Source organism: Rhinopithecus roxellana, chromosome 17 (assembly GCF_007565055.1).
Source record: "Rhinopithecus roxellana isolate Shanxi Qingling chromosome 17, ASM756505v1, whole genome shotgun sequence".
Lineage (NCBI taxonomy): Eukaryota > Metazoa > Chordata > Mammalia > Primates > Cercopithecidae > Rhinopithecus > Rhinopithecus roxellana.
In genome coordinates this window covers 106779429-106797887 of record NC_044565.1, presented here as the reverse complement: position 1 = coordinate 106797887, position 18459 = coordinate 106779429, and the positions used below count along the sequence as shown (strand labels likewise).

Here is an 18459-nt window from a genome sequence, read left to right as displayed (position 1 = left end):
TTAACTGGATGTAAACATGTCTACACAAAAACTTGTATACAGGCCAGGCATGGTGGCTCATGCCTGTAATCCCAGCCCTTTGGGAGTTTTCAATGGGAAGATCACTTGAGTCCAGGAGTTTGAGAACAGCCTGGGCAACAGAGCGAGACCCCCATCTCTACAAAAAAGAAAAAACGAAAACAAAAGAAAACTTACACATGAATGTTTATGGCAGTACTATTTTTATTAATAAAAGGTAGAAACAGTCCAAATTTCCATCTACTGAAGATGGATTTTTTAAATGTGGTATTGCTGGGCACAGACACATGTGCCTGTAGTCCCAGCTACTGGGGAGGTTGAGGCAGGAGGGTCGCTTGAGCCTGAGAGTTTGAAGCTGCAGTTTGAAGCTGCAGTGACGCTCTTTGATCCATGCAGGAGCTGTGATCAGACCTGTGAAGAGCTGCTACACTCCAGCCTGGGTGACATAGTGAGATCTGTGTCTCAAAGAAAAATGTGGTATAGCCATACAATAGAACATTACTTTTGCATAAACATAATGAAGTACCAATGCATACTGCAACATGAATCAGCCCTGAAAACATTATTCTAAATGAAAGGAGCCAATCACAAAATCGTGTATCATTTCATTTATATGAAATATCCAGAGTAGGCAAACTCAAAGACACAGAAAGTAGATTAGTGATTGCCAAGGGCTTGGCGGAGGGAAAATCTGGGACTGCATGTGACTGCCAACGTGAATGGAGTCTCTCATTGGGGTGATAGAGGTATTTTGGAATTAGATTTTGGGGATGGCTGTAAAACACTGCAAATTTACTTTAAAAAATCACTGAATGAAATTAAATGCTATGGAGATTGTAGATATTTTCATTTTGGCCAGGCAATCTACCTGATTTAGGTTCAAGCCACAAGTTCCCACCCCTCCATTCTGCAGTCTGTGGTTCCAAAGTCAGTTCAGCATCCAAAGTCTTCACAGGACTATTCAGTTCTGTCCCACTTGTGCGCCACCAGTGGCCAGTTGTGTCTGTGGGTGATGGCCTCTCAGTTCAGCTCTCAGCCTTTGGTGTGTTGAACAGGACCAGATCTATGTGGGAGCAGCTCAAGAATGAGCCCTGGGGTTCATAAACAACTTAATGGGGTTGCTTCACTGATTAACTCTCTTTCAGCAATTACCCTGTTGCTTTCATTTGCTGAGGCGTCTCTCTTTTGTCTTCCAAGCAGAAAACTGAGGCTTTCGTTATCTGGCTCTACCATGCATGTCTACACCTGAAACCAAGCAGTGGGAGGACTGAATTGGAAGAGAAGCAACATGGGCTGTTTCTGCCCTTTTGGGACCACAGCTCTGTCAACTGGAGAAGGTTCCTGCCTGCGTCTTGGCTCCTGGGGCTCCTCTTGGGGCTGGTGCCAGTGCCACTGTGGGACTGCTTGTGGGTTGAGGTATGAGAGAATAGGGAAAAGAAACATGGGGAGGAACGAAATTCTGGATTCCTTTGGAATGTTAGGAGACCCTTTTCCTGTTACTTGAGCCAGAAATAGAGACATCTTCTGGAGCTCTTTTTATCTACACCCTGGTGCCCACTGCCAAGTTAGTCAGGGGATACCATAGGGGAAACATGGTTATCTCACCACTGATTTGGTGTTACTCCAAGTTCTGGTCTTCTTGGGAAAGCTGCCTGCAACTATTTAGTTTTCAGTGTCTTCCAATAGCTGCTCCATGCATTCCGTGCTGTCTCCTGGCTGGACTCCATGCAGGACGCCTGTCTCCTCCACAGTGTGCACTCACACAGATCATTACTCAGTTTTATTGTTGGCATTTGTTTGCTTTAATTTTTCACACTGGCTTCCTAGAGGTCACTTCTTGTCTGCATAGTTTGTCAGTCAAACATCAGTTAAAGCCAATACGGTTTCCACCATCTGCTGCTGGCTCTATGCGCAATGGAGAGGAGGCACGCCCCGGGCCATTTGCAGTGGTGTTCTGGCTTTTACTTCCTAACACTGGCACCAGCACAGACACAGGCTGTGTGCCCTGGGCATATGGACATGGCTTGGGCTTGCTCTAATCTCTGCCAGCCGGGAGCCTTCAGTCCATTTGGGTAGTGTGAAGAGTTTACCAAGCTCCCTTTGGCTCTCCCACCTCCTGGAGCTCCCTCTTACATCCCTGACTAGTCTGCAGGCCATTTGGTTATCGCCAAAGGCCCAGAGCCTCAGGCTAGGAGTCAGCGGCCTTTCTTCCTCCTGGTCACTGATGTCACCACCTTAACTAGCCATGCTGCAAATCAAAACCTTCCTCAATCTTGCATCCAGCCCCTGCAGCGAGGTGCCAGGGGATCTTATTTCCACAGGCTGCCCTGCTGGGGGCTGCTGTGTGTGTTACCAACAGCAGGGGTAAATGGGGGTAGCAGCCTGGGCAAAGATGCCATGCACACAGCCTGGTCTTCTCCAAGGCTCACTTTAATTCTTTTTTTTTTTTCTTTTGAGACAGGCTCTGCCTCACTCTGTTGCCCAGGTTGGAATGCAGTGGTGTGATCACAGCTCACTGCAACCTCAATCTCCTGGGCTCAAATGATTCTCCTGCCTTAGCCTCCCGTGTAGCTGGGACTACAGGTGTGTACCACCATGCCTTTTTTGATTTTTTTTTTTTTTTTTGTAGAGACAGGGATCTCACTACTTTGCCCAGGCTGTTCTTGAACTCCTGAACTCAAGTGGTCCTCCTGCTTCAGCCTCCCAAAGTGCTGGGGTTACAGGCATGAGCCACCGCGTCCAGCGAGCTTTCGTTGTTAAACACATCCCCATTTGTGCTGTGCCTTTGGTAAAATTACAGAATGCTAAATGGTTTGTCCAGCTATATAGTTACATTTTAGAAAGATTTGTTGACCTCCGCACTTCATCATGCTAGAAGTGGGAACTTTGATTACTCTTTAAAGAATCTGAACATGAAGGGAAGACCAATGCATGATTTGAGAGAACGGCAAGACTGAGAAAGGGTTTCTGTAGCATGGTGCGTGCATGTGTGTGTGTGCGTGTGTTGGGTGAGGCAAAGGGTTCTGACAAGAGGAAGAGACTGAGAGAGCAGGCTCATCTCCACAACGTGCTGCTGCCACCCAATCATAGGGTCTCTTGCAGCAATTTGAGTCCTGATCTCACAGTGCTCTCTTGGACAAACCTCACGCCCTGACTACTGTCCCCTTAATTGGGGTCCCCGCTCAGAGCTTTCCTGAGGCTTCCTAACTTTTCCTCTCACCTCGGTTGAGGCCTCCATGGTTTGTACTTCCTGGTTTTGCCTTGCTCTTCCTTTGATAAATATACCATTTATTCCGATTCAGCCCTTGGAACCTTACACCTTAACCCAAGCCTCCTCCACCCCACTCTATTAGCCCAAGCCTAGAGTGTCAGATCTGGATATTTGTGTAAAGATGCAGACAAATTTTGAGTTGGAAAAGAAAGCACTTAATTCATTACTAAATGATGACCTCAGTAGCTATATGGGAAACAAGAATGTATCAGGAAGTGAATCCTTTGCTCACACTACACCCAGTGCATGTAATTCCATCTCTGAGTTTTCCCATTATTATTATTATTATTATTATTATTATTATTATTATTTTGAGATGGAGTCTCGCTCTGTCGCCCAGGCTGGAGTGCAATGGCATACTCTCGGCTCACTGCAACCTCCGCCTCCCAGGTTCAAGCAATTCTCCTGCGTCAGCCTCCCGAGTAGCTGAGATTACAGGCTCGCACCACCACGTCTGGGTAATTTTTGTATTTTTAGTAGAGATGGGGTTTCACCATATTGGCCAGGCTGGTCTCGAACTCCTGACCTCATGATCCGCCCGCCTCAGCCTCCCAAAGTGCTGGGAATATAGGCGTGAGCCACCATGTCCCACCCTATCTTTTGGTTCTTGTCAGATAGCTAGTTTGCAGCTAGTTTCTCCCCTTCTGTGGGTTGTCCCTTCACTTTTTTCCCTTACTGTTCAAAGTCAAGCTCAAGTCCTGCCCCTTTGGGAAAACTTCCTTGACCACTCTATTGCAGAGTGTTCACTTTTTTTATCCTTTGAGTTCCCATCACATTATTATCCCATTCCTCTGGTATCAATCATCTATTATGTCCTATCTTTTCTTGTATTGTTCCCTTTTTTATGGTTGCAATAGTACGGTGAGATAAAGGGCTGTTGCCTGGATTGCTTGGCAGGACTCCATATGGTAGAATGGCTTTGATGAAACCCCCACCATCCGGGATCTGATTCCTGGCCGACAAAACACTGTGTTCCATCTGGGATCTGATTCCTGGCTGACAAGACACTGTGTTGTCAGTGTCACCAAAGCCACCCAATGTCTGACAATTAATCAGCAGATATTTACTGACTGCCTCTGCCGTGTCAGGTGCTGTGCTAGGCACAGGTCCACGTTCGCCACCCGTCTCCAACTTCATCTCTCTCACCAGAGCTTAACCTCAACTCAGTGAGAATTTTTACCATTCTCTGATCATACCAGGCTCTTCTTACAGGTGCATCTCTTTGCCTAAAAAGCCTGCTCACCCCCCTGCCCTTTCCCCTTTCTCCCTCTGGAAAGCTCCTTCCATGTCCTTCAAACCCCAGTGCAGCCATCACCACCTTTGGGAAATCTTTGCAGATGCCCTACAACCACCCAGTCTCTCTGAGCAATCGCTGTATCCCATTCATACATATATAGACACACACACACATTATATACATATATTTATACATATATAAACATATTTATATATATATACATATATACACATATGTATTTATATATATATATATTTCTTTAGATGGAGTCTCGCCATGTCGCCCAGGCTGGAGTGCACTGGCGCAATCGCAGCTCACTGCAACCTCTGCCTCCCAGGTTCAAGTGATTCTCCTGCCTCAGCCTACTGAGTAGTTGGGACTACAGGCGCCCACCAACATGCCCAGCTAATTTTTGTATTTTTAGTAGAGACAAGGTTTCACCATGTTGGTCAGGCTGGTCTCGAACTCCTGATCTCAGGTGATCCACCTGCCTCGGCCTCTCAAAGTGCTGGGATTACAGGCGTGAGCTACCACGCCCGGCCTCGCATTCATATTTCTAACATTGATTCTTATCACATTATATGCTGATGCTTTTGTTTTGTTTGTCGGAGACAAGGTCTCACTTTGTCGCCCAGGCTGGAGTGCGGTGGTATGATCATGGCTCACTGCAGCCTTGACGTCCTGGGCTCAGGACCCTCAGCCTCCCGAGTAGCTGGAACTACAGGTGCATGCTACCACACTTGGCTAATTTTTTGTATTTTTAGTAGAGATGGGGTTTCGTTGTGTTGCTCAGGCTGGTTTTGAACTCCTGGACTCAAGCCATCTGCCTGCCTAGGCCTCTCAAAGTGCTGGGATTACAGCCGTGAGGCACCGTGCCTGGCCTCTGATGCACTTCTTTGTTTTGTTGAGACAAAGTCTAGCTCGATCTCAGCTCACCACAACCTCCACCCTCCCGGATTCAAGCGATTCTCTTGCCTCAGCCTCCTGAGTAGCTGGGAATACAGGCGTGCACCACCACGCCCAGCTAATTTTTGTATTTTTAGTAGAGATGAGGTTTCACCATGTTGGTCAGACTGGGCTCAAGCTCCTGACCTTGTGATCCGCCCACCTCGGCCTCCCAAAGTGCTGGGATTACAGGCGTGAGCCACCGAGCCCGGCCGCTGATGCACTTCTTATAGCCCCTGGTAAACCATAAGCTTTTCAAGGACTGAAGGTTTATTGTTGTTTAACTATCTTCCAGCACAGTGGCTGGAAACAACAGCTGACATTCAGGGTCTCTTTAATTTGCTTGCCTTTAGTCTACCCTCTCCCCATTTTTAATCTGCGGTCTTCTGTTTGGTATAGGAAACTCAGGAAGTTTGTTAGAGCTGTGTAAAAATTTACAGTACGCAGCTGATAAGCAAGGCCCAAGGGATATTTCTAAGAGGAAAGATAGGAACTTTAGAGTATCTGCATACATTTTGGTCTTTTTAAGGCTTTTAGGTCCTAATTTTTGCCTATAATTTGAGGGAAGTTGCCAGGAAGATCAGTTCCAAATAGTTCAGTTCTCATTACAGGTACACAAAATTAGAAGACTCTAGCTCAGCTGGGTGCGGCGGCTCATGCCTGTTATCCCAGCACTTTGGGAGGCTGAGGCAGGTGGATCACGAGGTCAGGAGTTCAAGACCAGCCTGGCCAAGATGGTGAAACCCCCTCTCTACTAAAAATACAAAAAAATTAGCCGGGCGTGGTGGCATGCGCCTGTAATCCCAGCTACTCCGGAGGCTGAGGCAGAGAATTGCTTAAACCTGGAGGGGCGGAGGTTGCAGTGAGCTGAGATTACGCCACTGCACTCCAGCCTGGGCGACAGAGGGAGACTCCGTCTCAAAAAAAAAAAAAAAAAAAAAAGAAGACTCTAGCTCAGTGGTCCTCAACCTTTTTGGCACCATGGACCAGTTTCGTGGAAAGCAATTTTCCAGACGGTGGTGGGGGCAGTGGTTTCAGGATGATTCAAGTGCATTACATTTATTGTGCACCTTATTTCTATTATTATTACATTGTAATATATAATGAGATAATTAGACAACTCACCATAATGTAGAATCTGCGGAGCTTGTTTTCCTGCAACTAGATGGTCCCATCTGAGGGTGACGGGAGACAGTGACAGACCATCAGGCATCAGATTCTCATAAGGAGCATGAAACCTAGATCCCCCACATGGATCTAGTGGAATTTACCACTTGAGAGAGAAAATAGACACGTAAAAGTCTTGGAAAAAAGTCTTTGAACTCATGTTCAAACACAATACCTCTTGATTAAATGTGGGGTTTGGTGTAGGGGACTGTGGAATCATTGAAGTATGTCAATAATTTTCAAAGTATTGATATCAATGCTTTAATATCAACATAATCTCTCTTATGTTGTCTGACATGATGCTAAACATATGTGGAAAAGGAATATCCTTATAAGCTGTTCTTTCCATGATGCTTGTCTCTACTGTCTTTGGGATTAAGATCTTCTTGGACCATATAAGTGAAACTGGTATTTCTAGTAGTGAACTTATTCCAAGTGTGCTTCAAATACTGTACTGTGACTGCCTGAACCTGAAGGCCTTACCCAGTAAGGACTCCATGATCATGAGTTCAGTGGTCCCTGACCCACAACCCTCCCCATGTCTTGAGCTCCCAGGGGACACTGGGCAGCACAAGTGAGCTTGCTACTAGATCCCAACCTGTGCCTTCACACTCCATCTCCAAAGAGACATCTCAATGTTTTACAAAGAGAACAGGGCAGTTTCTCCTCACCTCTGAAACGTGGGGTTTCCTTCTTTTCTTTTCAATTTTGCTGATATATTAGAATTTTTGTCTGTTTTAGACAGAGTCTCACTCTGTCACCCAGGCTGGAGTGCAGTGGCGTGGTCACAGCTCACTGCAGCCTTGAACTCCTGAGCTTAAGCGATCCTCCCACCTCAGCCTCCTGAGTTGCTGGCATGAGCCACTGTGCCCTGGCCAGTATTACAATTTTTGATGCCCTTCTACAGGGTCAAGTAGAAGATTCTCTATTTAATGATTGTCACTATTTTTTTTTTTTTTTTTTGAGAGAGAGTTGTTGCCCAGGCTGGAGTGCAATGGTGCGATCTCGTCTCTCCACAACCTCCGCCTCGCGGGTTCAAGCAATTCTCCTGACTCAGCCTCCCAAGTAGCTGTAATTACAGGCACGTGCCACCTCGCCTGGTTAATTTTGTATTTGTAGTTGAGACGGGGTTTCTCCATGTTGGTCAGGCTGGTCTCGAACTCCCAACCTCAGGTGATCTGCCCGCCTCGGCCTCCCAAAGTGCTGGGATTACAGGTGTGAGCCACTGTGCCTGGCCAGAACGTCACTAATTTTTATTGCAAGGGTAAATGGCTTCTGAGATCTAAAATTTTATCAGGCAGGGTGGCTGGTTCATCAGAGTGAAGACTTTACTTTTAACTCTACTAAGTTAGAATTTGCAAAAATTAAGACAGGAGCTGCTTAAAAGCAGCTAAAGTTCAGCATGGCTCCATCTATGGGGAAAATTTTGCTAAAAAAATATGAAAACAATTTGTAGCATATGCATTTAATTGATTTAACAGAGCACGTTCAAAAAATATTTCCTATTATTATAGAATTTATTTTGGGCTGAAAACACCATCTGAAGAGTTCCCTTTCTCTACAAAAAAAAAACTCCAAACAAAAAATTTAAAAACCATTTCTGTAACATTTTGATGTATTGCCTCCATCTTTTCAAAAGGCCATTTTGCACGTATTTGTGATCATGTGTAGTATTTTTAGATCCTGCTTTTACATTATAAGTATTTCCCAAGTAGATTTTTTTAAAATTTAATTATTTTTCAGACAGGGTCTCGCTGTCGCCCAGGCCGGAATGCAGTGGTGCGATCATAGCTCACTGCAGCCTTGACCTGGACTCAAGCCATCCTCAGCCTTCAGAGTAGCTAGGGACCATACGCATGTGCCACCATGCCTAACTTTCTGATTTTTTGTAGAGATGGGGTCTCACCACCACACCTGCCTAATTTTTAATTTTTTATAGAACTGGGGTCTTGCTATGTTGCCCAGGCTTGTCTTCAACTCCTGGGCTCAAGCAGTCCTTCTGCTGTGGCCTCCCAAAGTGCTGGCATTACAGGCGTAAGCTACCATGCTCGGCCCCAAGTAGACTTTTTTTTTAAGCAAGGAAGGGGTATTTTTGTTTTTTAGTATGAAAACCCTGGTTGCGGTCTTTGTGCTGATTTTTAGTTTTAACAGCTTTTAGAATACTTGAATGTGGCAAGGGCGTAATATATACTGCCCAGGTATTCACTCACTCATTCAGTGATCACTGAGCTCTTATTGGGGGCTGGGCACTGTGACTGGCAGAGGATACAATGGTTGCCACAGTCCTTCCCCTCAGGGAGCCAACCTTCTGGTGGGAACATAAACCAATACTTAAATTGCACATCAGAACCACTGAGACAGAGGTGCATACAAAGAACTAGGGGAACAAAGAGAGGGTGACTTGTTGCTTGAAAAAGTCAGGAAAGGCTTCACATGTCAGGTGATACTTGAGCTGAGTCTCAAAAGCGAGAAGGGTACATTTACTAGAAGAGGGCTGGTCAAGATCTGGGAAGACAATTCTGTGGGCACTTGCATTGGCCATTGAGAGAAAAACATACTGACAACCAGTTGCCATGGCAGAGTTGGGACTTCTTGGACTATCCTGCTTCAGCGAGCCAAACCGAGGCTGACAGCAAGGGCAAGGTGACTGATGAGTACCTAGCAAGGGGAGCCTAAGGCAGGCAGGGGCTGCAAGTCAGGAGCAGAATAAAGATTTCTGGGAACCTTCCACAGCAGCGGTGATGAATTTTGGAGTTAGATGCGGATGCGGGGGCAAATGTAGGTTGTAGGGAGGAGGAATTGAAGTCAAACTGTTATTAGCTTGGGAGCCTGCACTGATGGTAATGCTACCAAGAGAAACAGAGAAAACGGGACTGGAAGAGGGCCTGGGATGCCCACTCCCTATCCTCCTTCCCTGCCTGGCCAACTTCTGTTCATCTCTCAAGATCTAGCTCCTTTAGGAAGCCTCCCGTCTCCTTCCCTCCCTGGGCTCCTGCCACTGTGGTCTAGCATGCTCTGTGCTCACCCCATCCAATACCTCCCACAGGGAGATGTAATGACCTGTCTCACCTCGCCAGGGAAGGAAATAGAATGCAAGACTCAGAGGCTCCAGGATTCTCTACATTTAAGGTGGATGCAGAGCCGGGCAGACCAAGCACTAGAAGAAGAATGCCCTGGTAGTGGGTATCTTCCCAACACACTGCACAGTGACTCAGGGCTTGCTGAATTTTTTTATTAAGCTGTATCTCTCTCTATTTTTTTGTTTTTTTTGAGACAGAGTCTTACTCTGTCAGCCAAGCTGGAGTGCAATGGCATAATCTCAGCTCACTGCAACCTTTGTCTACTGAGTTCAAGTGATTCTCCTGCCTCAGCCTCCCAAGTAGCTGGGACTACAGGTGCACACCACCACACCCTACTAATTTTTGTATTTTTAGTAGAGATGAGGTTTCACCGTGTTGGCCAGGCTGGTCTCAAACCCCTGACCTCAAGTGATCCACTGACCTCGGCCTCCCAAAGTGTTGGAATTACAGGTGTGAGCCACCATGCCTGGCCTGTATCTCCTTTCCTAATAATAATAATAATAATAATAATAATAATAATAATAATAAAAACCGAGCATTTACACTGAATAGAAGGAAGACTACACCATTGTTCTAGATGGTTTAAAATTTGGCTTATCTATAGTAACCAGGTCATTTTATTCATTTACTTGTTTCTATTACACATTCATGAATACTTCAATTTTCATATGTATTTCATATATATATACCATTCAAATTAAACAATATACAACAGATTATTGTTAATAATTATAAACATTTATTAAGCACCAAGAGTATACTGTGATGGTTGCTATATGAAAACATAATGATCAATATAGTATCCCTGCCATTGAGCTTACAATCTAAAATGAAATACAAGGCTATCAGCCTACCTAAAAATTTCCTTAACTTAGAAATGGCTACTTTGGCAAATAAGTGAGGCAAAATGACCTATTATTCAGGCGCAGTGTTAATAAGGCTTTGAGTATGATCCAAAGAACGTTTTACTTGTACCCATTTTTCCTGATTATAGTACACTTGCTAAGAAAAACAGTACATAGAATTTTGGCATCAACAATGAATTATTTCAAATTGTCTTATAGGACTTGAAACAAAGAGATGCTTACTGGTCTAAGTGTTCCAGCAGCCAGGGAAAGCCCTATTAAAAGTATTATGAACTAGACCAAGTTTCTCTTTTAATCCACTTACAATTCTTTTTTTTTTGAGAGGGAGTCTCGCTCTGTCACCCAGGCTGGAGTACAGTGGCGCGATCCCAGCTCACTGCAAGCTCTGCCTCCTGGGTTCAGGCCATTCTCCTGCCTCAGCCTCCTGAGTAGCTGGGACTATAGGCACCCACTGCCACGCCCGACTAATTTTTTTATTTTTAGTAGAGACGGGGTTTCACCGTGTTAGCCAGGATGGTCTCGATCTCCTGACCTCGTGATCCACCCGCCTCGGCCTCCCAAAGTGCTGGGATTACAGGCTTGAGCCACCGCGCCCAGCCCACTTATACTTTTTAAACTTCTTCCTCTTCTCCTGTATTTAAGGGCTCCAATGATACTACTTATCAGGGAAGAAAGTACTGTATGTAGATAAACTACCCTTAAATATTAGAGGCTTAGCAAGTTGAAATTCTAGAAAACACTAATTCATAATTTTTTTTTTATTGTTTTATTTGAAACGGAGTCTTGCTCTGTCACCCAGGTTGGAGTGCAGTGGCATGATCTGGGCTCACTGCAAGCTCTGCCTCCCGGGCTCACGCCATTCTCCTGCCTCAGCCTCCCAAGTAGCTGGGACTACAGGCACCCGCCACCATGCCCGGCTAATTTTTTTGTAGTAGAGACGGGGTTTCACTGTGTTAGCCAGGATGGTCTTGATCTCCTGACTTCGTGACCTACCCGCCTCGGCCTCCCAAAGTGCTGGGATTACAGGCATAAGCCACCATGCCCGGTCTATTTTTATTTTTATTTTTATTTTTGAGATGGAGTCTCACTCTGTTGCCCAGGCTGCAGTGCAGTGGCGCGATCTCGGCTCACTGCAACCTCTGCCTCCTTGGTACAAGCAATTCTCCTGCCTCAGCCTCCCGAGTAGCTGGGACTACAGGCGCCCGCCACCACTCCTGGCTAATTTTTTGTATTTTTAGTAGAGACAGGGTTTTACTGTGTTAGCCAGGATGGTCTCGATCTCCTGACCTCATGATCCAGCCGCCTCGGCCTCCCAAAGTGCTGGGATTACAGGTGTGAGCCACTGCGTCTGGCCACTAATTCGTATTTTAAAAGAGGACTGAGCAAAGACAGCAGTGGAACCTCTAGCTACAGGAGATGCCTGGCTATGCCTGATATGTAAACAAACACAAGCAGTTGAGTTCAGGCCATGCATCTTCAAAGTGATGAAGAATGTATGTAAATGCTTGTTTTCCTGCTCCATATTTCTCGTGTAGAGGTATATGAGAATTTAGCATCAAGACTCTGTACTGCAAACCCTGTCCTATGTTGCCTATATTCATAGTATAATATTTAATAAATATTCCCAAGGTTGTCATTGCTGGTCACATATTAGCTGACAAAGGCACACTGAAGGGACTTTGATTCTTACTGTCAAAGGCAAAGATTGTTTTAAACTACTGAATACATACAATCTTAAACTATGTGATGATTATTTTCAATCATTTATGATAATTTTAATTCTAAAAGATTACTAAAAAAATAATTGGTTGTAGGGTATCTGAAAACAAAAATAGAATGTACTCCATAAAGTACATGCACAGAATTTTTAAAAATGCAGGCATACAAATATTTAATGGCAGAGTGGTAATAACCTGAGACTTTTTAAAAATGGCAAAACAATATTTCAGCAATTTTTGGAAAACAAAATATTTTCCCTAAGAAGTCTCTCTTGGCAACTTTCTCTTTAAGTAACAAAGCAGCAGCAGCATTTTTTAAATGTTCATAAAGCTCGCTTTACATTAACAAGTTTATTAAGGAAGAGTGGTCCTGAAACTTCAGGATTCAACTTTTGATAAAAGTAGAATCACTAATTTTGACCTAAAACAGACACTAAAACACTCCTCCTTCCAATTTAAGAGTGTCATTATACCTCCTACTTGTAATAAATAAATCCAATTAATTATAAGATTTGAAATGGAAAATCTGAAACACCTATCAACATCATTTTCTTCTAAGATGACAGAAATTAACAATGGATTTCCCCCAAAAAAGGAGAAGAGAGTCTTTTAAAAACTTCATTATAGCTGTGGTAAATGAATCCGGGTTTACCAATCTCAGATCTCAAAGCACTTAGTTTTAGTTGGTATTCTGTGAGATGGCTATGATTCCTGATTTAAGGATGCAGTATGTATTTTTTTAAGGCAAGGCAAGTTTGAGTATGTATAAAGCACAGATATCAGCATGGTTATAAAGGCAATATGACCGACATACACGTTCACTTCTCTGAAGCAATACATTCCAAGCTACATACAATTTAATCTCATGTCCTATCCTAAGATTACATGCTTAACGTTAAGCTCAGAAACATAATTGCTGTAATACATTAAAAATACTTCATTTTCCAATATTGTAAAGTGTATTTTCAAATGCCTGGTATACATTTTTTTGCACAAAAAATTAAAAGACATCCTACTAGCTAGCTATTCCTACCGTGTTAAGTAATCATTCGAAGGAAGAATTCACAAGGAGAGCAGGTTATAAAACTAAGCATAATAATGATTGCATTTAACTAAAAAAAAAATCAAGTAGTTCTGAATTACACCTGTTTTTTGTCTTAGTAATGGGTATATTCACTTTATAGCTACTAGTCTGATAAATATACTAAGATCGTATCAGATTTGTTTTTCTTGTTTTTGTTTTTCTTGGTTGGTTATTTTTTCTGTGTCCTTCCCCAACAGCAGTTGGAATTTTCTTTTGAATACAAAGTAAATTAATGTTTATACTGTTTTTTCACCTGAGTCATGTAGAAGGTGACTCCTTTCATTTTAAAAAGTTATATTTAATTTTGGGGGGGGCCTTAATTAAAATTTAACATTTAACCATGTTTTTTTTTTGTAAACAGTCTACATGTCAACAAATGGATAAGGGTTAACAAAGGTGAATACTGACTTCATCTGTGTTTTAAACACGATTATATGAATTTTTCTTTTTTAATTAAAAAATGACATAAGACCATTCATATAGGTCCTTTTCTCGCTCAACTGCTTTGAGATATAGCTTTAAATATGGGTAGATCAAGACAAGTATGTTGGTAATCTCTTATCTTGCATAGAAAAGAAAAAATAAAGGAACTTATTTCCTTCCTAAGGTCTCGGCTAGTTTCTTAAGTCTTTTCTTCAGCTCCAGTGGAAATTTCTCATAGCACTTCTTACAGACTGGCTTCATGTCAAACTCCACAAACTTATTCCTAAAGATAATAATTATTAAAAAAAAGAAATTAGTGGAAACATATTCAACAAAGATATATAAATAATGTGAATTGTACTGAACTAAATGAAGGCAACTAGGTGATGATATCTATATTAATGTTAGTAAAAAAACCATAATTCTAACCTCAATTCTTATTGTGATATATATACATATATAAATTCAGTATCATTTGAAAAAAAAGTCCTTATACATTGGTTCTATACATCCATCTGTGTAACACAGACTGTAGATTACATTTTATCCAGTACTAAGTAAACAGGAAATCTAATGTAAATATAATTTACTTAAGTACAGTCAATCACATTTTTTTTTGGAAACAGAGCCTCAACTGTCACCCAGGCTGGAGTGCAGTGGTGATCACAGCTCACTGCAGCCTCTAACTCCTGGACTCAAGTCATCCTCCCACCTCAGCCTCCTGAATAGCTGGGACACAAGTGCATACTACTATGCCTGGCTAACTTAAAAAAATTTTTTTTGGAGAGACAGGGTCCTGCTGTATTGCCCAGGATGATAATCACATTTTAAAATATCTTGGGAATACCTTAAAGATAAATTTATCTAAAGGAAAGAATCATATTTTAATAATGTGAATGATTTCTTTATTGGAGGCAACATGATCTTACTTAGTACTTTAAATTAGGTAGCCATGAGGTTTAATTAATTTTAAATTATAAGGGGTTATTTTGGGTATCTGACAGAAAGGTTGCAAGAAAGTTTTTAATCACTCTTAACATAAATGTAACCAAATCACCTGTGGTTGTATTGTAAATGGTAGCTATTTGAAGAACTCAACTATTCTTTTGAAAAGCTAGGGCAATACACATCCATTTATTTTTAAAACGGTCCTGGAGAAGACAACTTTTCAGATAGCCTCCTGACCATCTGTAATGCATTTCCAACAGGTAATTACAGGAGCATATTACTGTTGAAATCCAGAGTGTTTAATTTTGAATTGAGTAAATATACAACTTGATAACTTGTTCATTGTCCGTGAAATCATATTCAGGTAGCATTTGTGAAATAAATCTAGTGATATATTGCTATCTATGACAAAAATGATAAAATCTACTGATTTTTTTTTACTGCATTTAAACATTAAACTAGACTTTGCTTCAAGATCATTTTAAAGGACAATGTTAGTAACAAAGGAAATTCCTAAACACATATTTAAAATGAAAAATCTTCTATTTTAAAACACCACACTGGGAATTATTTTACAGGCTTTTCTCCCAAGGGCTTCTTAGAGCAAAAGCTATTAAAACTGCCATTTTTGTGACAAAAGAAAAAAAAATTATTCCTGTTTTCAGAGAGACTACCTTAGCAAGCTTTCCCACTGTTTGAATCTTTTTTTTTTTTTTTTTTTTTTTTTTGAGACAGAGTTTCACTCTGTTGCCCAGGGTAGAATGCAGTGGCACAATCTTGGGTCACTGCAACCTCTGCCTCTCAGGTTCAAGCGATCCTCCTGTCTCAGCCTCATGAGTAGCTGGGATTACAGGCGCCCGCCACTATGCCTGGCTAATGTTGTTGTATTTTTAGTAGAGATGCGGTTTCACCATGTTGCCCAGGCTGGTCTCAAGTGATCTGCTGCCTCGGCCTCTCAAAGTGCTGGCATCACAGGCGTGAGCCACCATGCCCTGCCTCATTGTTTTAATCTTACATTTACATTTAATTCCTCTTTATAGAAGGAAACATGTAAACTGAAACAAAATATTTTTAGAGCTCCAAACACAATGGTAACTATGAGGGAAAACTGGAACAATCATGCTAGTAATTCAAGAGAATTTCAAAGATTGAAATACTTCTCATAAAAATCAGGAATAAAAAAAGAGTTTGAAGACATTGAGGAAATAAATTCATAAACAATAGCATATGGGTATTGTATCAATGCATATTCAAACATCACAGAAGAGGTCTTATGTAAATCAGATAGACTTTGCTTACATATGAAACATGTTGAAAGATTTTTGTTTTTTTTTTTGAGACAAGAGTCTCACTCTGTCGCCCAAGCTGGAGTGTGGTGGCACAGTCATGGCTCACTGCAACCTCAGCCTCCTGAGTAGCTGGGACTATAGGTATGGGCCACCACACCTGGCTAATTTTTTTTTTTTTTTTTTGATGGATGAGGTCTAGGCATGTTGTCCAGGCTGGTCTCAAAATCCTGGGCTCAAGCAATCCTTCTGCTCTGGCTTCCCAAAGTGCTGGGATTATAGGCATGAGCCACCATGCCTGGCCATGCTGAAATAATTTAATACATAACTTAGAATATATGTATTTTTAAAAATATCAAACAACACTTATAATTTATCAATTAAATGATTTTGGCAAGGAAACCAAAAACCAGGGTTTTAAAAGCTATAGTTATCAGACAAAAATCCTTTAAAACTTTTTCCAGGTTCTATTAACAGATTAGAATTCTTCCCTTTGAATCCATTTAAAAAAAAGGAAAGAAATGTACACCATATGGTATTTAAAAAATGAGGTGAGTGAGTCTACAGAGTAAGTGAAATACATGACCACAAACTTGTATTAACTATGGAGCGTATTCATTTAATGTTTGTAATTTTAGCAATTATGCTAAAGGACCAATTCTACATAGGACAAATACTTGTATTTCAATCTCTGATGACTACAAATACATGCCCAAAAGTTGCGATGAGGGGGGAAGAAAGCAAAAGACAGAAACAACACAAACATATTCCAAAGAACTAACCAAAGGAGAAAGTAGCGAAAATGATGACAGAGCGATAGAAAAGTTTACAAACAGACTGGCTTTTTCTTTTTCTGCTTGTCCTTATCCTTTGCTTCTCTCTCCCGTTTGGCAAGTCGCCTCTTAAATTCTTCTGGCATTTTCTCATAACAGTGTTTGCAGACTGGCTTTAGGTCAATTTCAACAAACTTATCCCTTTGAGTAGGACAAAGAAGGAATAGAAGAAAGAACAGGGAACAATTAAAGGAAGAACCTTTACTTTCAGAAGGCCTGAACAGAAAGAGGAAATAAGAAATCAAATAATTATTTTTCTAAATTCTAGGATTTTTTTTAAGTGTCACCCCAAAGTTTTCAGTCTTAGGATTCACACTGGACAAAACCGTAGACTTACTTGAGTGTTAACTTAGTGTTGCAGGTAGAACAGGCAAAGCAGTTCACACACCAGGCCTTATTAAGAGCAGAGACCACTAGAGAAAGAGGAAAGAGATCTGGTCACATGGAAATACATCCTTATGGGGAGCAGGGCAGCTTAGAATTTCAACTCTAAAACAGAACTACGACTGTGTCTGTGGCACCTGGTAGAGGTTCTCAATAATCTTTTTTTTTTTTTTTTTTTTTTTTTTTAATGAGACAGGGTCTTGCTCTATTGCCCAGGCTGGAGTACAGTGGCACAATCTTGGCTCACTGTAGCCCCAACTTCCCAGGCTCAAGTGATCCTCCCACCTCAGCCTCCTGAGTAGCTGGGACTACAGGTGCACGCCACTACACCTGGCTAATTTTTTTTTGATACGGACTCTCGCTCTGTTGCCAGGCTGGAGTGCAGTGACGCAATCACGGCTCACTGCAACCTCCGCCTCCTGGGTTCGAGCAATTCTCCTGCCTCATTTTCTTGAGTAGCTGGGACTACAGGCGTGTGCCACCATGACCAGCTAATTTTTGTATCTTTAGTAGAGACAGGATTTCACCATGTTGGCCACGATGGTCTCAATCTCTTGACCTTGTGATCCGCCCATCTTGGCCTCCCAAAGTGCTGGGACTACAGGCATGAGCCAATGCGCCCGGCCTATACCTGGCTAATTTTTGTATTTTTTGTAGAAACACAGTTTTGCCATGTTTCCCAGGCTGGTCTTGAACTCCTGGGCTCAAGCAATCTGCCTGCCTCAGTCTCCCAAAATGCTAAGATTACAGGCATGAGCCACCATGCCCAGCCAAGAACCTCTTTCTTGAGAGCTTCTTTTCTTTTGTTTTTCAGACAGGGTCTCGCTCTGTTGTCCAGGCTGTACTGCAGTGGTGTGATCACAGCTCAAACTCCTGGGCTCAGGCAGTCTTCTCATCTCATCCTCCTGTGTAGCTGGGACCACAGGTGTGTGCCACCATATCTGGCTAATTTTTTATTTTTATTTTGTAGAGATGGAGGTCTTGCTATGTTGCCCAGGCCGGTCTTGAATGCCTGGCCTCAAGAAATTCTCCTGCCTTGACCTCCTTAAGTGGTGGGATTACAGGTGTAAGCCACCACACCCGGCCCTCAACCTTTATGTATACAGTTGTTGCTCAGTATGTGCAGGATGCTGTTTCTAGGATGCCTTGAGGATACCAAAATCTCAGATGCTCAAGTCCCTGATATAAAATGCATATAG

General features: G+C 42.3%; 1 protein-coding gene across 14 annotated transcripts in view; it reads right to left on the bottom strand.

The window, feature by feature from the left end:
• Positions 1–12619: 12619 nt before the first annotated feature.
• The window catches only part of LIMS1 (LIM zinc finger domain containing 1), a 151321-nt gene continuing 145481 nt past the window's right edge, over positions 12620–18459 (bottom strand). For 9 of the 14 annotated variants that reach the window (XM_030921143.1, XM_030921145.1, XM_030921149.1 and 6 more), the window contains 2 exons: positions 17214–17289; positions 16212–17017 (listed from right to left, as the gene is read on the bottom strand). In XM_030921143.1, the coding sequence (XP_030777003.1) occupies positions 16870–17017; positions 17214–17289 (224 nt within the window). In that variant the 3' untranslated portion in view covers positions 16212–16869. Of the gene's footprint in view, positions 14093–16211; positions 17018–17213; positions 17290–18459 lie in introns of those variants that run through there. The other 5 variants (XM_030921144.1, XM_010368734.2, XM_010368721.2 and 2 more) reach the window with 2 other exon arrangements.